Here is a 12,558-nt window from a genome sequence, read left to right as displayed (position 1 = left end):
GGACACGTCTTTGAAAATGTCCCCCACAAACTAATCTCTGTCCAATACCATTTATCTGTAGAGTAAGTAAAAGTGAATGAGAAGTGTTTTGGTTGAAGCATTCAAATTGCACACGTGGGAGTTAATTGCAAAGAGCTAATCAATAAATCTATCAATTGACTAGTTTTGATGATAATCTATTAATATACAGATTCACGAGTGTTTTTACTGTCTTACTATTTAAATATCACATGTTTTGTTTTGTTTATTTTTGTGAGATCTGGCACCTTGAACTGGGTATTTTAAGAAATACTTAGTGGGAACTGTGATGACGTTCAGAGCCACACAAACCATCGCTGTACGATTGTGTTACACTGATTGCACCTGTCAAATAAAGCATGAGAAGTGAGGATGCAGTTATCATGGAGGTCAGAGGGGAACTACATGGACCAGTGGTTAACTCAGGGCTCGCAGGATTGTTACATGTTGACGTGTCTAAATCGTCCAACAGGCCAGAAGAGGCTCATGTCAAAATCAATATGCTCATATTTCCTTCTGTTAATGATCACCCTCATGGGACACATTGCCTCTAATGCTTTATTTATTTCCCCAGGGAAAGCAGCGCTGCTCACGGATGAGCTGGACAGTGATTGCGATCAACAGATGGAACTTTAAACGTAGAGCAATCAGCGGCTACGGGCTGAGAAACGGACGTGTTGAGGTGAAGCCATTTCTTAATTTGCCGTCCGTGAGAGGAAGGAGAGCAGGAGAGATTTACTGGAGGTCCCGCTGCCTCTTTTACTTTTACACCTTCGCTGTTTGATTCATTTCAACACTGAACTCTCTATTAATGTCGGACAGAAAAGCACAACTCCCTGTGTGTTGATGAAATACTGACTTGTTTCTAAGAGCGTCTGTTTGAGCCGGTTTTGAATTATGAGGAGGGGTTTTTTTAAACTAAACAACACATTCAGGGCCACAGACTGAAAGGAAAAGTATTACAACATTTACTTTAAAAGGTTTTCTGTTATTTTAACTGTCTGCTGCAGCAAAAACTGACTAATATTTGGGTCAGAAACACTTGACTGACGTGTTTTAGAGGAGAAAAACAGACGGCATCTGCATATTCTGGCCTAGATGTATTCCAAATATGGCTGATACTATTCAGAGCCACGTGTTTTCACTTTCCCTCGATGGAAACTTTTCCCCGGCGCCGGCTCATCACAAGAGCTGCGCAGAGCTCTGCTGTGACAAAAGGTGCTACTGAAATAAATCTTCCTCTGAGGACAGACAGGTTGGTTTAACCTGTTCACATTATGTCTTTGTGTCTCGTGCACATTCACACAACACTCGAGAATCCTGCTGCCGGGCCCCGAGGACTTCAGTTTCATTATAATAATCAATAATTAAAAGCTACCTCCTTTTCATCAGCGCCAGCAACACAGATGTGACCTGAGTCCATTGGCTGTCGGCTCTGACTGCACCCCCATCCACACACACACACACACACACACACACACACACACACACACACACACACACACACACACACCACACACACACACACACACACACACACACACACACACACACACACACACACACACACACACACACACACACACACAACACACAGTCGTCAATTCCAGTGGAGGCATTCATTTTTAAAGCGCCCCTGTCACTGGGATTATAAAACGCTGAGGCTCAGTGCTGGTGGTAAGGCCACTGCTGCAGGGGGTAACAATACCAAAGACACACACACACAGACACACACACACACACACAGACACACACCCACCAGAGACAACCTCCACTTTCCCAGTGACTTGCAGGGCAGCAGCTTCCATGTTTACAGGACAAACAGCAAACACGAGGCGGGACACGAAATTATCTGATGGTGGCGAGTGGAGGTGATTGGGGTGGGGGGGGGGGAGTGATTAGAAGGGAGCGAGGCCATTGGCCCCCATAGCCAGTGAACTACAGAGGGAGGTCAGTCATTTGGCAGAGCTGCTGTGTTTATCCAAACCATCAACAATGTGAAACCATCCAGATTATGAAACTGGGCAGACTGGGCTGGCTCTGTGCTCCAGAGGGGATCCACTCACACCTTCAGACCCCAAACTGGGCCACACAGCTCAGGTGGTGTCATCCTGTTCGTCCCGTCGAGCAGCGGCCGGGACACCGGGAGACGGGTTCCACGTCCCCCCCACGTCCCCCCACGTCCCCCACGTCCCCGGAGGGAAACAGGAAGGTGCAGCAGAAAGTTAAACTCATCCTGTGACATCAGGACATTATCTGTGTGCTTGTGGCCTTCGAGAGATAAACACATTAACCACGTCAGCGGACTGTCACCGGACTGTATCGAGACGTGTTGTATCTCTGGTGTTGGATTTGAAGTTGTGCTCTTTCACTTTAAATGAATAAAAATACCCTTACATCTGCTGCACCATCATTTGTACAGGATACAACTTTGTGTAGCTTCAGTTATTTGTCTTTAAATCTGTAGTTATTCAATACTTGTGTCTTTCAATCACCTTGTACTTCAAATATTTGTATTGTCAATATCTTGTATTATTCTTATGCTGTAATTCTGGATCCCTACTTTCCCCTCTGGATCAATAAAGTATAAATACTGTATTTATCTCTATTGGAAACTTGCTTCCACAGCTATAGGAACAGCCCCCCCACTCCTCTTTACCTTTATATCTCTCCAGCACATCCTCATACGCCTGGGCGAACTCCTTCTCCTGGGAATGGTTCGTCGGCAGCAGCCCCGGTATGAACCCGGCCATGGTGGCTCTGTGGCCGGCCGGCGAGAGGCGAGGGGTCGGCCTGCAGACTACCGCAGTGACCCGGTCCTCTGCCTCTCCGTGTCCCCGGTGTGTCCCTCCCAAAGCCGGGTTGGATAATCCTCGGGAGTAGTCCGGAAGAAAGTAGAAACCTCCAGGAGCGAGTGTTTGTAAGAATGTGGGAAGTTGAAGCCTCGGATATCTTCTTGAATGACGGTTACATAAACGCTATCTGTCCATGTTCGCCGCCTCTGGGTGTGTGTACGTGTGCGGGAACACACCGCCGCATCGCCCGGTGCGTTGTCTCCGACTGTCCCTGCTCGGATGTCGGCTTCCAGCCGGCGACTGCTGCTTTTCTGTGGCCCCCGTGCGAGGGAAGGGGAAGGGAGGGAGTTCACCCCGCACACCCCCAGACGAGTGTCCGGGGAGGGAGGCGGTGGGTGGGGGCACTGAGCCGGTTTCCGTCCCCCCCAAGTCGTCGGCGGAGCTCCAGGGAGAAACCGTATCCGGACTCGGGCTTCCTATTCCCGGCGAGCCGCCTCAGCTCCCAGCGTGCTTCCCGGCCGGTAATGGCCGCTCCCGTGCGAGGCTTCGCGGTCTCCGTCCCCGCCTGTGTGCGCGCTGCTGTCGGCCGCTTGTGCTCAGGTTTCCCGGCGGCTCCTCCTGTCTTCCATCCCTCTCTGCCGGCCGCGCCAGGAACCTCCGCCGCGGGGATTTCAGGAGCCGGCGGGGGGGAGCGGCAGCAGCTAGGTGGCTAGCTGACGGAGGCTGCCGGGGGAAAGTGGAGCTGTAGCGCCGCCGGGTGGTGGAGGCGGGTCGGTGACAGGGGACCACACTGACCAGGCCCCAAACATTCATCCACCACTTTGTCTCCATTTAACTAATTAACCACAGAACGGGTTTTATAAGAGTTTCACTTCTATTCCCTTTATTTCTACTAACTCCATCAACCCTCTGAGGTTAATTATATATTCATCCATGTTTAATTTACTTCAATCCAAATGAAATAAAAATAATTATATTTATAGTTTATTGCTTTTATTTAAAAACAGTGTAACAGGATTAGAACTTGCGTAAATATAAAATAATTATCGCACAGTTAAATTAGTTAAAAACCTGAGTGAAATATATATTGTGAATCTGCAGGAGGACAATTGTCCCATCAACACAGGTCCAGTTTGTCTCTTCAGGGTCATTTAGCATCTCCGTGGTTGTTTTGATTCTCGTCATTACAGTTTTATGTCTCTTTGTGATTATTTCTATCTCTTTGTTGCTGTTTATTTAACAAAGTTTGTCTCTTTGCTGTTGTTTGACTGATTGTCCAAATATCAATATTCCCTTCCAACATAAGGACTCTATCCTCCCATAGCGTTTTGTGCCCGAATCACAACTCCACCACCCAGAATAAATATCACGTAAGACATGACGCACATTTCTTTACAGGGAGTCTCTTGGTGAGTTAATGGAGCACACCGCCATCTAAAGGCTGACTGAATAAACCTCGGAGATTAGAGTTAACAGATCTATTAAATCACCAATACTCAATATGAAATGGATTTTGTACAATCTGACCTCAACCAGGATGAAGTACAAACACTGGGGGAATGTCTTACATCAGAAAACACAGGTTTAAACCAACGGGCCAGAGGAGAAGTGAGGCGACAGGGACCCAGCTGACGTGAGGTGAACATAAGTCCGTCCCGTCCCGTCCCGTCCCACTGGGTGGACACACACATATATAAGGTGGATAATCTCAGCATGTGATCATCCGGAGGTCAACGCAAAGCAGCCTCAGTGAACTGGTCCAGAGATTATGTCATTTAATTCCATGGAGACGTACAAAGAAAAACCTTAAAGTGAAGCATAGAGTCAGATTCACGCTCCACCACAAACACGTTGCACGTCTCTGATGTGTAGTTCTACACAGGACACCTTCGATTTGTGGTTAAATGGATCCACAGGCAGCGAGTAGTCACTTTATTAGGAACACCTGTTCAAATGAATGCAATCAAACAACGCTGCTCGACCACAAAGTCTAATCTCATGATTACTTTACTATGGACATGTGGAAACAGTTCCACTTTTTAGCATGGAGGTCAGTGAAGGGTGGTGTTGTTCTAAACTGTATTATATTCAGAGGTGTGTGGTGTGGGTTACTGCTAAATATCACACACACACACACACACACACACACGTATATAGAGCAGAATCTCCCTCATTTTACTCAATAAAAACAGGAGGATTTAAAGAAAAAACCAAAGATGACAGTAACTAACTGAAGCAGATTGGACAGAACAGGTTCAAGGACCGAGCAAACGTTCCTACAGCGGCACCCTTCACTTCCTGTTTGTGCTGAATCACAATTCAAGACACAACATGAAAAAGCAAAGCCGTCAGCAGGAGGCTGGCAGCTGCTGCCGTCCTCGACTCAGACAGAAAGTGGCTCCAGGTCACAGAGGAAGACACGAGCTACACAAAAAACCTCCAATATATATAATTTATTATTTCTGGAAAGCATAGAGATGATATTTCAACAGAAAAATCAGCTTGTGTGCAACAGCAGGAGGCAATATGGGAAATGTAGTTTCATTTATAAATGCAAGCTCCCTAATGTCTTAGATATGACCAGTAATTCAGCTAATTATTATTATTACATGCAGAAGCTCCTGGAGTTTCACAATAAAAACACAGTCGTCATCTGCAAACACACACAGGTTGTAAATAAACAAGATGGAGGTCGGTGTGACCCTGGTCTCAAGGTCCCAGTAACATTTCCTCCTTCCCAGCAGAGCCGGACACAGCTGGAGAGAACACCGTGACATCAGCTTACAGATGTTTTTAACACGTGTTGGAATTCAACTGGTTTAATGACAAACAAACAGAGCTCAGGGAAAAACCACCTGTCACTGTGTGAAACCATTATACCTCCGCCTAGTGGTCCACAGCGGGAAATAAAGTCCAATCTGACCCTAATTTGGCTTAAATGACTGTAAAAAAAACTTATTTCATCCCGTATGTTCCTTAACATTCGTGTTATTTATATGTTTTCTCTACGCTAAGAAGTTGATTAATGGTTCACATGCAAAAAAAACTCGTAAAACTTGTGAGTAAAGTGTGTGCGGTTGTGTTTTTAAAGTCTGTGAGTTAAGAATAAATGAATGCAGACAGTGTTTTGAGTCATCGACTCGTCTCGTCTCCGTCTGTCACTCTCGATGTTTCCCTGCAGCCGCGGCCCACATGTTTGTGTGTGACAGTGTGTGTTGTTGTGGGTGTTGTGTGTCCAGCTGCACGATGAATGTGCTCTGTGAGCCAAGAGGACACACAGTCCTCGACCCAGCAGCAGGACCAACGCCTCAGCAGCAGAGCTACACCGAGCGGCTCCCCACAAATCACCCACAAGTATTTGACATCCAGACTTTCACCTCTTTCTGTTTCCGTCCGTCGAGAGAACGTCATCAAACTGTTCGATCTGATCCACGTCTGCGTTTCAGTTTGAGTTACAGCCTCCTAAAGCCGCTCAGTGCCCCTCACAGAGAAACACACGCTGAATGAAATGATTGTGTGGAGATGTGCGTGACTTGGATTAGTGTGTTGTTCAGTCGCATAACTTGTAGATAATTCTCTGTAGCGTCTGATCTTTGACCTGCAGTCTGGACTTTCTACAAATCAACTTGATTACTGTTTAAAATGCTGCTTCACTTATGTGAAACCTTTAAAACAGCCTCAGAGTAGCAGAGAGGAAATGTGTTATACATCTGGAATGTTTCTATGAAGTAAAAGTGATTATTTTTTGTATATGAAACAAATACACACGTATTTTAAAAACAACAGAAATGGTTACTTGTCGTGGTTTGTTTAGATGTAAAGAAAGTTTAGTTATGTCTGTAAAAACAAAAAAAGATTTAATATGACAGAAATCTTCGCCGCAAACTGGGGCGGCGCAGTTTAAAATAACATTTAACAGAAAGTTCGGTCTAACAGAGAGACGCCGCCCATTTGCATTGTGGGAAATGTAGGATTTAGTGAACATAGAGCTTCAAACCAGGACGTCTCGGCCTCTGCTGCTTCAGTTTTGCTCCAAATATTCAGCATAATAAATCAATCTTTTGAACTCTGTCTTTCTTCCTGTGCTGTGTCTGTCTTTGCTTCAGTCTCACAGGGACTCTCTCTCTCTTCCCTAGACTTTTGTTTCATCTCTTCTTTGTGCTTTTCAATATAAATTCCTAACTCGGTTTCTTGTCTTTCTTTTCCCGAGTCCCTCTTTCTTCTTTTAGTTCTCATCTTTGTCTCAGGTTAACAGTCGTCTTTCTCCCCCTTTTAAACGTCGCCTCTTTTTCCTCCACTACCTCTACCCCCTTCCTTACCCCCTCTCTTTCTCCGACTCTTCATTACTTTCCAAACCGACTCAATCATTCACTCCTCTCTCTCCTTTCCTAGACAACCTCCCTCCTCTTTTCTCCGGCTCCAAATTAAAATTCTGACACTCTCCCTCTTCCACTATTTGTTTTGCCCCCTTTTATATCCCGTGTGAGTCTCTCTCACCCCCGCCGCCATTGCTTCTGCTCGCCTTTCTATAACCATGGAAACAGAGGAGACCACGTCACCATGGCAACAGGGGAATAGCCCGGTCTGAGGCTTCCTTTGTGCTGCCAGAGGAGAAAGAAATGTGGAGCAGAAGAGCAGCAGGCAGGACGGCAGGCGCCTAAGTTACATGCAGGCACATCCGTCTGGGGTCCTGATGTTCACGTGAATAATCGCTGCTGCACTAACACACACACACACACACACACACACACACACACACACACACACACACACACACACACACCACAGATACAGTGCAGCACTCACACTGTATTCTATGTCGCCTTTAATTTTTATGATTGGCCATAAAGAGGATTATAAAATATCCTTTTAGTTTTTTTTGATGATTTCTATATTTTTGTGTAGCTACTCCTTTCATACTATCTTTACATAATAATCAAATCAACCTTGACAGAATCTCAATGTGCTTAATGTTCAGCTTCTTTGCAAATACACAACATTTATATGGAGAAAAGTTTGTCTCAATACCGGACCTACAGTTACACCCTAAATTACTCATAAATCATCAAATACATTTTAGAATCTCTTTTAAATGTGTTGATGATAAAACACTTTATCTGTCGGGAGTACTGAGACTAAAATATCCCACGATACACGAGGGTCTCTCGCTCTTGTATTGACGTGTAATTCAAAACTTGAATCCTCTCGTTCTCCGAGTCAGAGAATCGAGCGGCTGCCGGTCGGTTTCCTCGCTCATCGGGCGGATCGGGCCGGAGAGGCTGAATAACAGAGTCCGGTCTCCTGCTCTCCAGGGCGAGTTCAGAACTCGTCTCATTACAAAGCTGCCTGTGTTTCCTCCTCTCTGCTTCGATGACTGCAGCCTGATCCCACTTCTGTCTCATACGAGAGCTTTCCCCTCCTCCTGCTCTTATTTCAGTATTTTGAAAGTGAAGCTTTATGTTTTCAGGTTGTGCTTTATTTGTCCCCCCCCCCGGCTTATTCATTCATACATATCGTTGTGATACCTCAGAAACGTCTTGAGGGTATTCCTTCAAACGAAGCATAAACAAAGCACAAAGGTTGAAATGATTAGATTATGGGGGTCAAGGGTCAAAGGTCAAGGTCACTGTGAGCTCACAAAACACATTATTGTCCATTAATCAAGATTTAAGATATGCTAATTATGAATTAATTCACATAGATTATTACATTTTGTATTTAAAAGGTCAAAAGTCAACTTCATCATTAGAATATATTGGAAATCTTCCTTCCATCTCTGATTCTCATTTTAGATGACATGAATATATATGTGTATGTATATATATATACTGTGTGTCCTGTGTGTACAAGCAGCTTAATATATTCTCCGTCCACATTCCAGCCTCAGCTTGAATGGAAAATGAGGTCAATGTAAACAAATCATGTAAAGTGTAATATCATCACAATGGGCTTCACGGCTGAGTGAGCGCCGGACACGCCCGGGAGGAACTGGATGTCACCAGAAACATGAACCTGTTTGCAGAGCCGGGGGTTTGGCAGCATCACTGTCCCACAGAGCCGGGGGGGGGGGTTCTCCTGCTCGTCAGGACAAGTCAAAGAGTCCAATCATCTTAAGGGCCGTGGAATGAGATGTTGAAGTGTCTGTATGAAGTGGATCTAAGTCTGGTTACTAAATAAAAACACATTTCATGTTATGACTCCAGATATTCTCCTGAAACTGTCCAGAGGTGCTGGATACGAGTCAGAATCACAGAGTCAGACACTCGGACGTTCTCTGGAGTTTTTCCTGCCAGAGAAATGCCTCAGGAGTAAGATCGGAGAATTCACTGCAAGCGAGTGGTTTCTAACACGTGGCGGTAATCTGTTCGGTATCTTTTTGCGTAATCCTGCTCACTAACACACAAACACAGAGGAAAACACAACCGCCTTGCTAAGGGTAATAAAATAGATTAATTTGAGTACACACATGACACAATATTTGATATACAAATAGAAGTGCAATGGACGGGAAGCAGCAGTAAATATAAATAAATAATACCTGAGAGCGAATTAAAGGGGCCGTTATTTAAAGCATTTTCCATGAACCTTATTTTGAAAGCATGTTTGCTAGTGAGTCTCGACGTGGACTCTGAGGGACTCGCTCTCCAACCAGCCGCCGGTGGAGCAGGTTGCAGGTGGAGAGCACATTTCACTCAGCAGAACGTTGGCAGCGTTAACAAGGTGTCGCCTGCACTTCAAAGCCGTGGGGGGGGTTTGTGACGGAGCCAAACTTCAAGTCAGCCGCTACCTGCTGCCGTGAGTGTGACTCACTGACTCAGGCGCTGCCAGGAAACCTCCCGGTCTAACCGCCTCTTTTAATAATTCATAATTATAGATTCTAATCTTTAAATCATTATTTTTTTTTCATGTTTTTGCCAAACACACAGTTATTCTCACACACTGACTCGCTGGCGCCCAAACTGCTGCCCCAGAATATATTAAAAACAGGAGAAGTGGAAAAGTTCATCCTCTTCAGAGCGTCCATTCAAAACACATCGGATTGAACTCCTCTCATCAGGAGACACGACAGAGGAATTACAGATAAAACCGTTTCTTAAAATTGTTCCTTTACTTTTCTCGTTTGCTCACAAAGTTTCTTTTGCATTTTATTGATTTTATAAATGTCACCACAATAATCCAACCTCCAATTCTACAATAATGTAGAAACATGGAGTTCAGCAATTTCTATTTTATTTGATAATATTCACCGGTTCACCTTTCAGGCTATTTTTAGGTTTTGTTGAAGTTGTTTTACGTTTTGCATGTTTCTCAGCTCGGTTTACACTTTTCACACTTTCACAGATATTTATTTATCTCTTTCTTTGAATCTATTATTACCTGACTTTCAAACTGGGAGCATGTGCATGTGACAAACACACACACACACACACACACACACACACACACACACAGTCCCATAAATACGCACACACTTTAACATTCATGTGCACCCTCCTCCACAAATTCCCTTTATTCTCTCCGTCTCTCATCTTCTCTTGCTCATTTTCTCAGCCTAGCACGTGCACACACACACACACACACACACACACACACACACACACACACACACACACACACACACACACACACACACACACACACACACACACAACACTTGCAAAATGATACCAGGTCCTTGCTGATGCTCTCAAACTGAACTGAAACACAGTCTTGTCGCTGCAGCTCTCTCGACTCCAAATCCTCCCTCCACACACTCGGCTGAGAGCTCGTCTTAAAAAACCAGAGAAGCCGGTGATTATAAAGCCAGATATCTGAGAACCAGCTCCCAGGTTTCTCCTGTGACCAGATGCAGACGCTCAGAGACTCTGACACATTAATGCTGCAGGTCTGGAAGCGTCAGCCCACAGGAAATCCATAAAGTGCAGGAAATGCATGGGAATATCATTAATTATCTTCTGATGGACAATACGAGCGTGATCATACAGATGCACAAGCAGAAATCTCTCTCTCTCCACATGATCTATAGGCGATGACCTCCACCCGTCACCCCGTCCTGACCCACGTGTTTCCAGGGGAAGTCGGGATTTTACTGTCCTGTCCCAGCGTCTGGACTCCAGCTCCCCCTCCCCCATCACTTTACACACAAACGACATTGACAACAGATTACATCCAACAAAGATAAAAGGACGAAACAGGAGGTTGTAGGTTGGTGGTGGACAATAGGGATAAAATCTCCTGCGTCATTGTCTGAAATCTTCACAATATCTATATTTATTGTCATATTGTCTAACTCGCGTTTCTGAATCAACTGTAAACCCGTCTAGAATGAGGGGGATATTAAATCTGGACCTTCGTCTGCTGACCAGCATTTATGTGATAAAAGCCTTTAACAGTAAATAATCAGCACAACTATGAGACGATGTGAGAGAAAGACGGATGAAAAGATCAGCAGCACTTATTGATACCAGCCACAGTGATCAAGCTGCATATCTTCCTCTGTGGGGGAGGAGAAGCTGGTGACGTACGACCAGTGAGTCGGTACACGAGCAGGGGAAGCCTGGTTTCTCCAGAGAACTGAGTAACCTACATATCTCCTCCATCGTCTGCTGCTGAGAGTAAGAGACGAGGAAAAGGAGGCGAAAAAAGGACGGATAGTGGAAGAATGGAGGAGACAGGGATGTGTTGACTAAGACAGATTGGCTCCCACCCTTGACCTTTGACCTCTGCATGTGAGGAGGAGGAGGAGGAGTAAAACAACCTCAGGCTCCTTCTTCAGCTAAAATGCACAAATTGAACTAAACATAAAGATTTGAAAGATACAAGATATAATATATATAAATAGATGCTTGTATCCCAACAACATTTTATGGCCACAACCAGACTTCTCTCTCATCGCTGTGACATTTGTCTTTCAGGACACAGATCTTTGACAGCGAGAGGGACGCCGTGCAATCACACACCAGGAGACAATGTCAGAGGTGGACACATGAAGGACTATAGATCAATACTGAATAAAGGTCAAATGTCAGTACTTCAGAGCTGTAGATGCAAACCCCGCTCATCTCTTACCACTGCAACTCTCTTTCTCAACACAGTCTCTGTTGAAAGTGTCACGTGCTTGAATATGAAGCGGCTGCAGGAATCGTCACTTGCTCAAACCCACGTTGAAAGTTTCTAAAGACAGACGGACTTCGAGACTCATTGCCAGCGAGAGACGGTTTCCCTCTTACCTGCGACACGAACCACCGCCCTCTCCGCCGGGTCCAGCACCGAGTCCTGGCTCTTCCTCTTCCTCCTCTCGTGTTTGGACAGGTTCCACGGCAGAGTGTCTCCTGGAGGCCCCACGAGTCCCGATGGACACGGGGACAACGACCCCCCTGAACGCTCGCTACGGAAGGACGGCTCGCTCACGCAGGAGCGCTCACTAAGAGTGTCATCGTCTGACGACTCCATCTCGCTTCAGGGCTGCAGGGAGGAGAGGGAAGAGGAAGAGGAAGAGGAAGAGGAAGAGGAAGAGGAAGAGGAAGAGGAAGAGGAAGGATGGAAGGGGGAGAGCAGTGGAGGAGAAAGAGAGAAGAAGGAGCTTTAGATAAAGTAGAGACAATTCATAATTCATCGCTGGCTCACGGTGATTTCACGCAGGGGTCATGAATGATGCAAAGTTTCTACACAACAGTGATAACTCAGTGATCAGCAGGAGACAAACAACTGGGTTAAGTTGGTTATCGTGTCTAGACAGAAGTTC

The 12,558-nt window shown here is 45.4% G+C and overlaps 1 protein-coding gene across 29 annotated transcripts in view; it reads right to left on the bottom strand.

Annotated features, from left to right (window-relative positions):
• LOC118124678 (microtubule-actin cross-linking factor 1) overlaps positions 1–12,278 on the bottom strand; it is a 174,444-nt gene extending 162,166 nt beyond the window's left edge. For 28 of the 29 annotated variants that reach the window (XM_047344265.1, XM_047344279.1, XM_047344269.1 and 25 more), the window contains exon 1: positions 12,044–12,278. In XM_047344265.1, the coding sequence (XP_047200221.1) occupies positions 12,044–12,266 (223 nt within the window). In that variant the 5' untranslated portion in view covers positions 12,267–12,278. Of the gene's footprint in view, positions 1–2,677; positions 3,466–12,043 lie in introns of those variants that run through there. The other variant, XM_047344280.1, reaches the window with a different exon arrangement.
• Between the last annotated feature and the right edge of the window lie 280 nt (positions 12,279–12,558).

Source organism: Hippoglossus stenolepis, chromosome 17 (assembly GCF_022539355.2).
Source record: "Hippoglossus stenolepis isolate QCI-W04-F060 chromosome 17, HSTE1.2, whole genome shotgun sequence".
Lineage (NCBI taxonomy): Eukaryota > Metazoa > Chordata > Actinopteri > Pleuronectiformes > Pleuronectidae > Hippoglossus > Hippoglossus stenolepis.
The sequence above is the reverse complement of the archived record's forward strand: the minus strand, read 5'-3'. Positions and strand labels throughout refer to the sequence as shown.